Source organism: Sorex fumeus, unplaced genomic scaffold, assembly GCF_029834395.1.
Source record: "Sorex fumeus unplaced genomic scaffold, SorFum_2.1 ptg000115l, whole genome shotgun sequence".
Lineage (NCBI taxonomy): Eukaryota > Metazoa > Chordata > Mammalia > Eulipotyphla > Soricidae > Sorex > Sorex fumeus.
This window is the reverse complement of record NW_026606172.1, coordinates 4,216,837-4,232,225: the sequence shown is the minus strand read 5'-3', so window position 1 is coordinate 4,232,225 and position 15,389 is coordinate 4,216,837. Positions and strand designations below refer to the sequence as shown.

Here is a 15,389-nt window from a genome sequence, read left to right as displayed (position 1 = left end):
GATCATTTAATCTTTGATAAGGAAACAAGAAATAGAGGTTATCTTGCTGAGTGAAATCAATAAGAAGGAAAGGGATAGATAGAGAATGATCACTTTCATATGTGGGACATAAAGATACACACTAAAGTATCAACAAAGTCCAAAGACATTTTTCCTATTGCTTTTTAATAGATCTTGAAATCAGGTAATGGCTGTCTTTTATTTTTTTAAAGTCGTTTTTTCATTCTAGCTTTTTCCTTCCAGCTTTTTTTTTTTAATTGAATCACAGTGAGTACAGTCACAAAGCCTTTCAGTTCAAGTCTCGGTCAGTCATACAATGATCAAACACCCATCCCTTCACCAGTGAACCTCAGTATACCCCCCTCCCACTCACCCCCCCGCCTGTGTGGCAGATTTCCACTTTACTCTCTCTCTCTCTCTCTCTCTCTCTCTCTCTCTCTCTACATTGATCACATTCAATATTATGACAAAAGACCCAACATTATTATTTGGAATTTTCCCCAACATTCAGACCTGCCAAAAAGACATCATTAGATAATTTGTTTTCTATTGCTGATTATGAAGAGCATATGATGTCACATGGCTACAATAGCAGCTACACGAATTTGGATTTCTGATATTTCAGTAATAAACCTAGAGGGATTACTGCCAAGAAGCCCTGGGTTCCAAGATTGGTTTGTGTGCCTCTAGGATCATGGTCATTCAGAAGCCGGAGCAGGCATTTGAGGGTGGCAACTGTAGCATTGTCATGGAGAGGAGCAGGGCCGATTCCACCCCCCATCCCATGAGGCCTCTCGTGCCTCATCAATGCGGTCTCATACCTGGCTGTTCATTAGGCTCAAAAAGATGCAGGCCACCGTGCCACCGCCGCAAGGGGAGACAGGCGGAGGCTCAGACACCCTTCCCCTCCCAGGGCAGCATAGCACCATAGTTAAATGCACAGCCCAGATGCATTTTGTTTGGGCATTATATTTTGCTCAGATTTTCTCACCACCATTCAAGCCTGTTTTTCAGGGACAAATGCTAGATCATTTACTTTCCATGGATCACTTTGCATATGCTGCTGCGCGGTTCAGAAAATACTCCTGCTGCCCGCATAGCAGAGTCATGTTTGTAGAAGCTCATGGTCACCAGGATTCCATCAAGAGAAGTTGGGGAGACAGCACCTACCCCATCTGGGACCTCCTGGTGATATTGGCTCAGTACCAGTTCCGGAGAATTCTCCGGTAGTTGTGGAACCCACCAGCTGGTTTTCTTCGCTACTGTGTGCTGTAAGATGGCACTGGGGGCGGGTTGTGGGCATGACTTCTGGAATCAGAGGTTGCCTGGGAACCCAGGTGGTCTCCATGCGGCTCAGAAAATAGTCTTGGTGCCCGCATAGCAGAGCCATGCTTGTAAAAGCTCATGGTCACTGGGTTCCTTTCAGCCTTTCACACAGTTTTTAAGTCATATCTTATATAACGTCATCATATATCATATCATATCATATCATATCATATATCTATTAGTCTTATTTTGGGGTCAAACCCAGAAAAGCTCAGGGTGACTCCAGACAGTTCCCTGGAGACTATGCCATACCAAGGAGCATATATACAACACCAGGATTCAAAATATTTTTTCGGCTCATTGGGTTCTCTCTCTACTACCACCATAGGATCAGTATAAAAGCGAGGAAATAACTGCTACAATTACGGTACAATAGATTAATAAATTTTCCTTAATTTTATTTTCTGGTTTCTTTTTTTTTTCTTTGTGGATCCCAGTTTTCAAGACAGTCTATTCTGTCACATTCAGTCCTCAGATTAAAATTTTTACCTTGAGTGACGTTTTATTATCTTTATTTCTCATGATTTTTGTACTTTTAAACAATCTGGTAAAATATTTTTTTAAGTTTTATTTTGAGTTTTTCTTGTATTTTTTATGATTAGAGTTGGGTTCAAGGATAAACTTGGGGTGATAAACTTTATATATGATTGAAGCTGGCTATCTAAAAATTACATCTGAATGAGGAATAGTAGTCTAATTTATTTTAGTCAATATTTCTTTTTTGGCTTGATTTTAGTAACTATTCACAAATAAATTAGGGAGAAATTCTTCCAATTTAAGAGTTCATACAGAATGTTCTTTCTTTTTTTCGTATTTCATTGATGTTAGGTGTGGACAACACCAGTGAAGAACACCATTGTGTTTGGTGTTCTATTTTGCATGAAGGTTTCTAGCTCAACTTTTATTTATTTAATGCAATTAGGGATTTTCAGATTTTCTATTTTTTGTGGAAAATTAAAAATTTTTTGATAAATGTATCATTTTCCTCTTATTTATTATTTTGGCATAACACATAATATTACTTTATCATAGATAATATTGATTTGGATTCCATTAATTAAACTTTCTAATTATTGATATTTGTAATTTACTATATTCTATTTTTTCCTAATATGCCAAGTAAACATTCTTACTTTTTATTGAACTCAATGGCCAGCTTTTTGAATTTTGATTTTCTAATTCTGCTTTAATATTCTTTCTGATTTTTATTAGTTACTTTCAGTTTAATGTGAATTTCATTTTAAAGTTGCTTGAAGAGCAAATTAGTATTGACATGAGAACTTCCTTTATTTCTAATATAGGTAAAGCTATAGCTATCTTTTACATTAACAGCTATCTTTTATATTAACAGTTTCCAAGTACACTTAATTCATTAATTTTTAATTTTTATTCATTACAAAAAAACTTATTTCTAGCCTTTTCTAACCCATAGCTTATATTTAAGTATACTATTTGATTCAAAATATTTGAATTTTCACATATATTGTTTATACATAATTTAATTTTATTGCGATTTCAGGACTTGAGCCCATTTTACCTTACTAAAGTTTTTAAGTATAAAATATTTTGGTGAATGTACCTTGAAAACATTGAAGACTCTTTTTTCCATAATTTCCATATTAATATTTTGAAAGGTTTATGGAACAGTCTGGAGAACTCTCTATTGAAAGAAAAACTCAAATACAAATTTTGAATGTAGAAAAATTCAGATATGCTACTTTTCTCTGTTTTTTGTCGTCAATAGATTCTTGCTGGTTCCATTTGTTTTGAGTTACTTTATCCCTCTACACATGATTGCAGGATTTCAACATTACATTCTCTTTTTTTTTCTTCAAGTTTTCATTGCATCTGTGTGCCAGATCTTGGTTCATCCTTTAATGTTTCACCTTTTCCTGCAATTGTGTTTCAGATGTGTCTTTTTAAATCAGCATCAAGTTATATATTTTTAAACTTTTTATTGAAGTTGGGAAACATACACGGATACACATAACATAAGTGTTAGAGCTCAATTATTACAAAGTAAATTCACTCATACAATCATCATATAGGTCAAGAAACAGAACACTACCATCATCTCAAAAGTTTTATGTTCCCTCCTGATCTCTGTTTCCCCAAATAGTATTTTTTTGATCATTAACTCCATAGTACAACCCCATGCTGTACTTGAGTTGTAAGACTATAAAGTATTTTTGGAGTCTATGGGTTCTTTTAACATCTTGTATGCCAGATTTACCTGTTAATTTCATGATGCCAAATTTTTAAATTTTTCTTTGTTTTTTTATATATATGTGCATATATATATATATTTACTGGGCCTTTAAATATATATATATATATCTTACATATATTTTGCTTTGTACTGAGTTAATTCTAGCTTGGCACTATTTTGAATAATGTTATAGTGAATATATCAAAAGCACTTTTATATAAATATTTCTATGTTGCATTTCTATTGTGATATATTTGATCAGTTGATCACTTGATTTCCCGTTAATCGTCGATTTGCTCGAGCGGGTGCCAGTAATGTCTCCATTTGTCCCTGTCGCGTGCTAGTGTAGCCCAATGGCGTCTGTTCGCTCTAGGAACATGAAGAGCCTCAAACTGATCATTCATGATCTTGATGAAGAAGTCGGACCATCTGGTAGGTGGGCGGCCACACGGTCTTTTGACATCCCGGGGAATCCAGTCGGTAACAGCTCCAGTTCAGTGGTTGTCTTTAAATCTCATTATGTGACCAGCCCATCTGATTTTTGACACCTTGGAAAATGAGACAGCATCCCTGATTCTTGATTGTTGACGGATGTTGGAACTCCGGATTCTTTCTCTCATTTGAGTGAAACGTGATATTCCAAGCATAGCTCTTTCAATTCCTCTTTGGGAAACCCGAATTGCATTCTCATCCTGTTTGCATAGGGCCCAGGTCTCTGAGGCATATGTTAATGCAGGAAGAATAGTGGAATCAAAGAGATGTGCCCGAAGCCGGAGGTTCTTTGTCCTCTTAGCTATTTCTTCGACGTTCTTGAAGGCGTTCCAAGCAGCTCTCTTCCTCCTGCGCAGCTCGGGTGCCAGGTCATTTGTCATGTTGACTTCTCGACCTAGGTACACATAGCTGTTGCATTCGGAGATGGTCGTTCTGTTGAGAGCGAATGGGGCATCAGGAACAAGGCTGTTTCTCATGAACATTGTCTTCGTAAGATTCAGCTGTAGTCCTACCTTTCCACACTCACGGTCAAAGTCGGCCAGCATTTGTGCCGCTTGGCTGATGTTTGGTGTTACTAAAACAATGTCATCAGCAAAGCGGAGGTGGTGTAGTTGCCGACCATCTATCTTCACTCCCATTCCTTCCCATTCCAGTCGTCGCATGATGTTCTCGAGGGTGGCACTGAAGAGTTTCGGTGAAATGGTATCACCCTGCCGAATCCCTCTCTTGACATCGATGATTACTTCTTTGTAGAATGGTGAGATCCTGGTAGTGAATCCACAATATAGCTCACGGAGGATCTTGATGTATTGAGCTTGAACGCCCTGATTGGCTAGGGCTTCAATGACCGCTTCCATCTCAACAGAATCAAAGGCCGTCTTTAAATCAATGAATGTTAGACAGAGCAGCATCTTGAACTCCCGAGAAACCTCAATGAGCTTGGTTATCATGTGGATATGGTCGATGGTTCTGAATCCTTTGTGGAACCCGGCTTGCTTGCATGGTTGTCCTTCATCTAATGTTCTGCTAATCCTATTTAGGATGACTCGAGTGAACAACTTGTAGATGACAGACAATAGGCAGATCGGGCGATAGTTGCCAATGTCATGGATGTCTCCCTTCTTGAACAGTAGTACAGTAATTACAATGAGTATCATTCACCTGACCCTGAAGGCCTCACCAACATGGCAGCACTGAGAAGGATGAGAAAGGAGAGGCCGATAAAATCTCAAGGCCGAACTAGGCTGCCACAACAAAGGAAGACAAAAATCATCATCTGTACTTTCAATGCACGTAAGCTAGCATCAGATGCATCCATCAAGGACCTGATGGTACAAGCGTGAAAGATCAAGTATGACATCATTGGTCTGACCAATACAAGAAGGCACCAATCTCTTCATGCCGTTTTCAACACTGGAGAAGTATTGTTCCTTGGAACATGTGATAAAAGAGGTGTCGGAGGCGTCATTGTCCTTTTCAACACAAACTTGGCCATGAGCAATAATTCATTCGAATGCCTAACAGCCTGAATTAGACGTTTACATTTGAATAGATGTGGCTCACTGCTGGCAGTTTCTATCTTCGTTGTCTACGCACCAACATCTAATTATGATAAAGGAGAAATTGAGAAGTTCTACATGGAGCTGGAGAAGTTCTATAAAAAAAGACCACACCTTCTACAAGATCATTGTTGGTGATTTTAATGCCAATATATGACCGAGCTGGAGCGATAGCACAGCAGTAGGGTGTTCGCCTTACAAGCGGCCAACATGGCCGACCCGAGTTCGATTCCTCCGCCCCTCTTGGAGATCCCGGCAAGCTACCGAGAGTATTCGATATGCCAGATACAGTAACAACAAAGTCTCCAATGGAGACGTTACTGGGCCCGCTCGAGCAAATCGACGATCAACGGGAGGGCCTTTACCTTTATACGACCGAGAAGATCAGCTGAAGAACTTCACATCAGGACCCATGGCCTAGAATGGAACGAACAGGGTGAGAGACTGTCTGAGTTCATCATGTCGACCAAGACCATCCATGGTAACTCACAGTTCCAGAAGGCTGAATCTAAACGTTGTACATGGGAGTCTCCCAGTGGACGATTCCACAACCACATAGACCACATCATATTCAATCGATGGTTTTGCCTGACCCATGTCGCTGTTGTCCCAAAATTCCAAACGGGATCTTCCAAACGGGATCGGACTACCATCTCCTTCATGCTAAATTGTACTTCACAGAGTGGGGAGAAAGAGCTGCAAAGAAGAGAACTCGCAGAACGACCACCAACTGGGAGCTCTTTGGCACTATTGCGGCAACATGGGAAGATGCCATTGTTGACAACATTGACGAGGAATGCGATCGACTGGTTCACCACCTCCATGATTGTGCAAGGAATGCCAACAGAGAGATAGCCACAAAAAAAGCCTGTCTTCGAAAACTCTTGAGCTTATTTACCAACGTGGTTTGTCACATGCCTCAGGCAACCGCAAGCTAACGTCTGAGCTCGCAAAGCAGTGCAGAGATGCGGTCAAGGAAGACCTCAAAGAGAGAAGAGCAGAAGTGCTGGTAGATGCAGCAGAAGCCGGGAAAAGTACTCACAACGCCCGCCTGTCCTTCGCCAACTACAAGACCAAGATGACTGCCCTCCGACATCCTGATGGATCTATCACATCCTCCAGAATGGCAATGGAGAAGATTATCCATGACTTCTACTCAAATCTCTTTGATAGCCATGTCCACTTGCCGACATACCAAATTCTACAGGATGGATATGTCATTCCCAACGTTCTCCCTTCCGAAATCTGACACGCCATTTCGTCAGTAAGGTAAAGGTAAAGGCCCTCCCATTGTTTATTGATTTGCTTCAAGCGGGCCCAGTAACGTCTCCATTGGAGATTTTGTTGTTACTGTGTTTGGCATATCGAATACATCACGGGTGGCTTGCCAGGCTCTGCTGTGTGGGCGAGATACTCTCAGTAGCTTGCCGGGCTCTCCGAGAGGGGTGGAGGAATCGAACTCGGGATGGCCATGTTGGCTGCATGCAAGGCAAATGCCCTACCACTGTGCTATCGCTCCAGCGAACAGCACCCGGCCCAGACAAGGTCAGACCTGAACACCACAAGAACCTACCGTCAGTACTCATCAATTCACTGGCTCGGCTCTTAACATGCTACCTGTCTGAATGTAAGGTTCCATCCCAATGGAAAACCAGCAGGACTGTGATATATTTAGTCATATATATTTGTGTATAATAGTTACTCTACATACTTATCAATATTGAGTTTGCCAGTTAATTTTTTTTTTTAAATTTTTATTAGTGAAACACCATGAGATACAGTTGTAGACTTACAAACTTTTGTGCTTGGATTTCATTTATACAATTGTCAAGTACCCATCCCTCCACCAGTGCCCATTTTCCACCACCACGGGTCCCAGTATCCCTCCTGCACCCCATGCCCCCCATCCAATCCTGCCTCTATCACAGGGCATTCCCATTTGTTCTCTCTCTCCTTTTGGGTGCTGTGGTTTGCAAAAGAGGCATTGAGTGGCAATCATGTTGGTTCTATAGTCTACTTTCAGCATGCTTCTCACATCCTGGGATGATCGTCCCAAGACCCTTTATTTGGTGCTCCCTTCTCTATCTGAGCTGCCTTTTCCCCTAGCATGTGTAGCTGGCCTCCAAGCCATGGAGCAAAATTCCTGGTACTAATCTCGGCCATTCTTGGGTGTTAGTCTTCTATTTTGTTACTTTATGTTCCCCAGATGAATGCAATCTTTCTATGTCTATCCTTCTCTTTCTGACTCATTTTGCTTAGCATGATAGTTTCCATGTAGTACCACTTATATGCAAATTTCATGACTTCATCTTTTCTAACAGCTGCATAGCATGATACTTTCCATATTGTACCACTTGTATGTAAAATTCATGACTTCATATTTTCTAACAGCTACATAGTACTCCATTGTGTAGATGTACCAAAGTTTCTTTAACCAGTCATCTGTTCTTGGGCACTCAGGTTTTTTCCAGATTCTGGCTATTGTAAAGAGTGCTGCAATGAACAAACAAGTGCAGATGTCACTTCGACTATACTTTTTTGCTCCTCTGGAATATATTCCCAGGAGGGGTATTTCTGGGTCAAATGGGGGCTCAATTTCTAATTTTTTGAGAATCATCCATACTGTTTTCCAAAAGGGCTGAACCAGTCAGCATTCCCACCAGCAGTGAAGGAGGGTCCCTTTCTCACCACATCTGCGCAAGCACTGGTTGATTTTGTTCTTTTGTATGTGGGCCAGTCTCTGTGGTGTGAGATGATATCTCACTGTGGTTTTGATTGTCAGTTCATTTTTAAAAATTCTATTTTAATCACATTCTGATAATGCAGAGTTGTGGTAACTCACTGTGATTTAAATACACACCTCATTATTTCTAGTGAAGTTTAACTTTTCTTTTTACATATGACTTAGTATTTGGGATATCCTTATTTGTGAGATGGTTGTATAAATACTTTACAATTAATCATTATAGTGTCAATTTTTAAAAGCAACACTTAGAGATTTTCATGGGTAGTGGTTCTTTTGTTGGATCTTTATGTATTATTTATTTATTTTATTTACATTTTTTATTTGGCTTTATGTTTTCCCAATAGATGATTTAATAGTCAGGGATTCTTAATTCTACCTTATCAACTATTAGTGGTTATTGTTTTTATTTTTTATATAAGAAATCTTTGCATAACTCAAATTCTTAAAGTTATTCTATATTGTAATTAACATGGTTATTAGTATGCATGTTATATGGTAGTAGTGGGGTGTACTGTTTCCTGTCTCCCTTAAAAAACTGAATTTCAATTCATATTACACAAAATCCAGAAATCACAGGCAATTACAGTGATTATTACTTGTGCAGTAACATAAGAAATTCAAGGGAAAGTCCTGGAATACTAGCACCTGTGTCTCATCAGCACGACTTTGCTTTCAGATGTTTCAGAGAGAAAAAGGAAGAGACTAGTGGAGGTTATAGAGAAAGACTTTCTACATTGTTTGGAGAAAATCAAATACATTTAAGTAGATGCAATGTATCTATAGTGTGAATTGAAAGAGTGAAATTGGATAGAGAAAAGAAAATTAAGGTATCGAAGCAAAAAAAAGTGATAGAGAAAAAGCCACATCAATATATATTGTGAGAGTTTTAATGTCTAGTGGCTTTGACTAATGAAACTGCTCTTTATATGACTTAATTGATTCTAGATGAAATAGATTTTAGGAACCCAAATAGAAAACATAGAAAAATTATTTCTCTTGAAGACGATATAACTTTATTGAGTTTTTAATGTTTTGAATTATCTTTGGAATTTTAGATGGAAACATCTTGTGACTATTTAGTAATTAAATTTAAAAAGAATTTTGAGCCACCCCTAGTGACGCTCAGAAGTGCGCTCAGGAATTACTCCTGGGAGTGCTTGGGGAACCATATGGGGTTCCAGGGACCAAACCTGGGTTGACTGCATGCAAGGCAAGCACTCTACTTGCTGTACCACTTCTCCAGCCCCATTTTAAGCATGGATATATAAATTGGACTACAGACAAAAGATTAGGAAGTTACTGGTGTGTATTAAAATTTTTGTTACTTAGAGAATTAAACAATATTTAAAAACAAATGAAATAAAATAAAATATATTTTAAAATAAATTAAAAAAACAAACATGAATATATACCATCAGAAAAACATTCTACCAGTAATAAAATTGATAACAATTGAATAAGTTGTCAGGTAGGAAAATGAATTTCATCCATCAGAAATTCGGCTGGCAAGCCACATAAGAAAGACTCTTGATACAGTTTCTCACAATTCTTACCCTTCAATGGTCTCATTCTTTAATAATGGCCATTGAGACCATTAATGGTTTCTTACATTCTGGGGTCTATTGCAATCATTCTGGGTTTTTTGGTCTTCTTGTATGTCTTATTCTTAAAACATAAAGAAAATAAATGAACATGCACTAAAATAAAAATGTGCTGCATTTGAGGAAGCAACATATTGTATTTCTTGAGTAATAAATTATTGTATCATTTTAATTTTATTTTTATTTTTGGGCATGTGATGTTCCAACACCAGTCCCTTTAGTGTGACCCTTCCCTCCACCATTGTCCTATATTCCACACACCCCACAAACCATTCCCTTTGACAGGCACAACATAATTTATTTTTATTGCTTGTTTTAACTAAATGGTAAATAGAATTATCAAAAAATAGTTTAGAAAGAGGAAATTTGTGAAAATTGTCATATCTCATAATAGGGTTATTAGTCATGGAGGATTTACTAAGTGGTTTATAGCCTTTGGTGTTATTGTTTTTGATTTTTGAGTTTCCCAGTGACTTTCCCATCTAATTTGCTGTGCTACTGGACTGTCAGTATTGTGGTATTTGGAGGTGTCACATCACTGCATATTCTGCTGTGCAGACCAGATTCAGTTTTCCAGGATCTGTAAAACTGGGATGATTCTTGGCACACCCTCTCTACAGGAGGCCCAAAGTCAGGTGTACACGTGATTTTCATCAGTTTGAAATCTCTCCTGAGATTGGCTATGAAGCTGGGCCATTTGTACGGTGGTAACTGTGGAGTAGGGGTGCAACTGCTGGGGCCTCAGCAGGGTGGGAACTCAGACAATCCTTCCTGAAGGGGCCCCAAAATTTTCAGCTTGGGGAGGGATGTATACGTGTGTTTCATCTCATGGCTTGGCATCTCTTCTGAGATTAGTCAAGAAGCTGTAAAATTGGGCTGTTTTGCTGGCAGTGACTGTAGGATGTGGGTGTGGATGCTGGGAATTCCAGTAATCTTGTGTTATTTTTATTCAGAAACTTTTAAAATGATTTTTGTATAGTTTAAAAATTAAAAGCATGTTCTATGATACTAGTTCTAAAAATGAAAGGAGAATTGATTATTTACCCTGAACTATGTTGAGGTGATAGCAAAGGAAATATATATAGTGAAGGCTCAGAAGAAAAATATTCAATGAATAAGAGAATCAGAATAGAGAAGAGATTTTTTTTAAAGGTACAGGTTAATGACCTTAAAAGTTTCAATGATGGCAAATAAGAACAAGACCAAAAGTATGAAATAAACATTGAACTAAATTATGAACTTTTAAATGTAAGATAAAAGGTTTAACTGAATATTACTTCAAAACCAACATTTCAGAAAAAACTTCTACCTTTTGTTAAGAGTGTATTCATGTAACAAATTTATTGAGATTCAATTTTTTCTAAGCAATCAGTAAGAGAGTACCAAACAGAATGAATTTTATTGAACAAGAAACATATATAGGGCACTATTACACAAACATTGATATATATTTCAATCTTCAATACAAAATAAAATGTATTTCTCTCATATATATGCAGTGGGATTTAGAAAGTTAATAAAAAATATATGCAACAGAATTAGTTATTAGGACTTGATATAAACTACAGCAAATTAAATATTTTATAAAATAATTAAATTCAATAAAATTCAATAATATAAATTTTCTAAATTTATTAAAATAAGCTTATTTAATAAGCAAATTTATCAAAATAAGCAAATTAATTTGTTGAAATAAGCAAATTTAACAAAATAAGCTTACCAGTTTCTCTTCTGAACACTATTTACTATTTTGTTAACAGGCATTATTTCTTAAAGAAAAAATAACTCCAGGAAGTGAAGAACAAAGCAGAAGAAAATTCCACTTGGTGACACCTTTATTCAACCTCATCCACAGTTCAGTTTTGAAATACTCTATATTTGGCAACATAGAGATAAATAAACCACCAAAATACATTTTTAACATATCTGTTGTCCATGGAATCCAGCCAAAAGATTATCAATTGAAAGAACACCGCACAGCCTATTGTTTTTAGTATAACCTCTACCCCTAACTCAAGATGGTGCCATTAGCATCCAATAAACACTTAGTGTCGTTAGAGAATGCTTACCAAGTAGCCACAACAAACTCATTAACAAAGCAACCTGTAGGTGAAAAATTAAGTCAGCTCAGTAAGCAACCTGTGAACAAAGTACCAACACATACTAATTTTGTTGGAGCACCTTCATTAAATTCTAACCAGAAGGTGGAGGGATGCTCAGTATTGTATTCTCCCAAGACTCGGGACAATATTTCACGGGACCCCCATAATAGGGCTCTGAAATCATTATCCTACTCCAAAAAACCATCTGTTCCCTCACGAGATCGTCACCAGAGACTATCGTTGAAGTCGAATCAACGTGTCACGAACTCACCTTTGCCTCACCCCAAACCTCAAACATCTTCACTGAATCTGAATAAAACGTTATCACTGAAGCACAATCAAGTACCTTTGACCTCTCAGTTATCTGTCACTAAACCTCAGGATACCTCCTCTTTAGGCAGTAGTAGGACACCCTCTACACCCAAGTCTGATAAAAGAGTCTTAAATTCTTCCTTTTCATTTTTCAAACATCAAGAAACACGACCCCTAGACAGTCTCTGTACATCATCATCATCCTTACAGCCCCATAAAAAAGAGCTTATGGCAACTGTACCGCAATACAAGGCTCAGAAAACATCTTCATTGAACAGCCTTTGGACATCTTTAACAGACCACAGCCAAAGACCGTTGAGCTCACCCTCTCTCAACTCTGCACCGAAGACAAATAGCGTACTTCAGAAATCACCTTTGTTGGAGCATAATCAGATGACTCCAAAATCACCACTAGCTGACTCCAAACCTCATACAAGACCTTTATTGAAATCTGATTCCTGTGCTCAGAGCATACCATGGTCCCACTCAAGATCAGGGACCTCTTTGTTACCACATTCTGTACATCGGTTCCAGAATTTGTTTCAGTCCAAATCTCAGCCAGTGTTTACACTTGATCATGTCTCGAAGATACCAGGTTCACCAGTTTGTCACTGTAAGTTTCAGCACGCCACTTCACTGAATGATAAATCGAAAGCCTCATCTCCATTCCGGTCTAAATCAAGTACCTCCAGCCGATTATCATCCAGTTCCAAAAAGCACATCGGAAACAGACCTACCTCACCAGTCACTTCAAGACCCCAGAATAAAAGCAGCTTAGAATTTTGTGCAAAGGTAGAGCCAAATAAAGAAATTCCATGGACTTTAGATGTCACTACCCCCTGCATTGTTAGAGGTGGAACTCTCTCTGATGATGTTGTAAATAAAATTATCAATTCTCTCTCCAAGACTAGAATCCAAAAGGATCTCTGTAGGCAGATTCTCTATCGAAGGATGAGGGGAAAGCCCAATCCTCACCCTGGTCCCCGCCTTTCAGTAAGTTATTCAGTTTGTTTAACTTGCGCTTCCTGCGTAAAACCTCAGTGTACCCATCTTACAGGAAAGAAAGATCCTCATGGTGCGACACTGTTTGTCATACCAACACCTGAACCCAGTCCTGAGGGGAAAATAAAGGTGAAACTAATTTTTATCCTTTCTCTACCAGAGACTTCTGTCTTACCTTCTCTCCCATTCTCTGTGAAAGGAAGTCAGCCTGATGAAGTCCTTGAAGACAATCTTAAAGGAATGGAAAAGATATCACAATTTTTCCCGAAACCTGAACCTGCTATCTCCCAAGGGCTTAATATGAAGAAAGAATGGCCACCAGTGGCCCCTGAAAACAAAATTTTAAACCAACAACCCCCTGCTACTGACTGGCTGCTTTGTGTTAAGAAAAACAATTCTCAACCACAGGCTTTGGTTCTGTCTTCTTCCACCAACTCCAAGGCCTCCTTTTCTTCTTCCTCCTCCTCTTCATCATCATCTTCCTCCTCTTTTATTCAGGAGCACTCCCTAAACTCTCCTCCCAAAGAAACTGCCTCTGCTACTGTGTCAGGTTGTGTGCTTGATAACGCGCTTAGTGATTACAAGTTGCCTCCAGGTGTTTCCTGGCTGGACTTCATACGTAGTAAAAACGACCGGCCACTTCCCAATAAACTGCATCTAAGTCAATCACCATCTTCCCAAATGACTATCAGGAATAACACCCTAGAAAAAGGGACAAAAGGGTCAAAGGCACTGTTCAAATTTTTTCAGACACATTCGAAGTGAGAGAAATCATGATTAAATTAGTGTTGTTTCCTTAGAAGTAGTTGGCCTCTCGGTTCTTTGTTTCGACTAGTTTCATTTCTATTTCATGTTTATTAAAATTGTTAGCAAATACTCAGTGTGGCTTTATATTTTAGTTGGTGAAGCACATAGTTAAGTGGAATGATTAAATTTACTCTCTAGTTAAAGAAGCCTCTGATCTCCAAAAAGTCAGAATTGAAAACTACTTTTAACTAATTGTCTATTTATAAAGCTAGTATATCATTGTTAAATTGATTAATCATAATTGACAAAATACCAGAAATACCTTATTTTCTTTCCCTGAATGGCATCTCATTGTTACTCTTATTCTTTCTGAGAAATGAAAAGTAACTTTGACTCATTTTTTGCTTATTTGTTTCTCATTCTTTAATGAAAATTCAGATTATGTTTAGCAGGTTAGAAATACAATAGAGAAGAATCTTTCATATGCACATTTTTAAGGAAAAATTTTCAGTATTAAGATACAATGCTAAAACCTATGGTTTATTCAATCTTATTTAACAAACCTACAAAGAAAACTGGTATAGATAATCCTATTTCACATTGATTGCACCAATATTTAAATAAGTCATCATTTCTATTAACTTTATTATTTCTATGTACATAGTCAAAGTGGGTTAATGAAAATGTTTTAAAAGTTTTTGTTCTATTGAGTGAACTGGTAGTGGGAAGAGATGGTTATTGTCTTTCTTATTTATTCTAAGGGATTATTTCAGAGAAAAATAATTGGTATTTTTTTTGCATGGACTGATTACTCATAAATCTGTTTCTTCACCCCTCATCTTGCTGATCATTAGATTGCATAGAATTTCATTTGGAACAATGCACATGTTTTGCATGTTTTTATTTCTATTTGTGTGTCTACTTTCAATTTTTTTAGGGAAAATAATTCTTTTTTAGCATATTTTATGATTTTCAAATTTAGAAATAAACTTAACCTAAACTTCTATGGTAAAATGTATGAGCAACAAATAGACAACTCTCTTCCATTTCTAATTGGAATATCATTGGCACTATAAAATAAAGAGCAATGTGAATTTTGGACAGATCTCATATTCATGATGTTAGAACAATGACAACAAAAAGGCAGGGTCTGGTGGGGGAAGCAGTACAGTGATCTCGATTACACTCTGGCACCACATGGGCTCCAGACCCCAAGCTCCACTAAATGTAGGTTGGTTGGTCGGGTGTTCCCAGCATCACAAGGCTCCAGTAGCACATCATCTCTGGGCCCTC

General features: G+C 37.9%; 1 protein-coding gene across 1 annotated transcript; it reads left to right on the top strand.

Annotated features, from left to right (window-relative positions):
• Positions 1–11,951: 11,951 nt before the first annotated feature.
• Positions 11,952–14,114, top strand: CSNKA2IP (casein kinase 2 subunit alpha' interacting protein). Its single transcript, XM_056135460.1, has one exon. The coding sequence runs from the start codon at positions 11,952–11,954 to the stop codon at positions 14,112–14,114; it is 2,163 nt and encodes a 720-aa protein (XP_055991435.1).
• Positions 14,115–15,389: the final 1,275 nt, after the last annotated feature.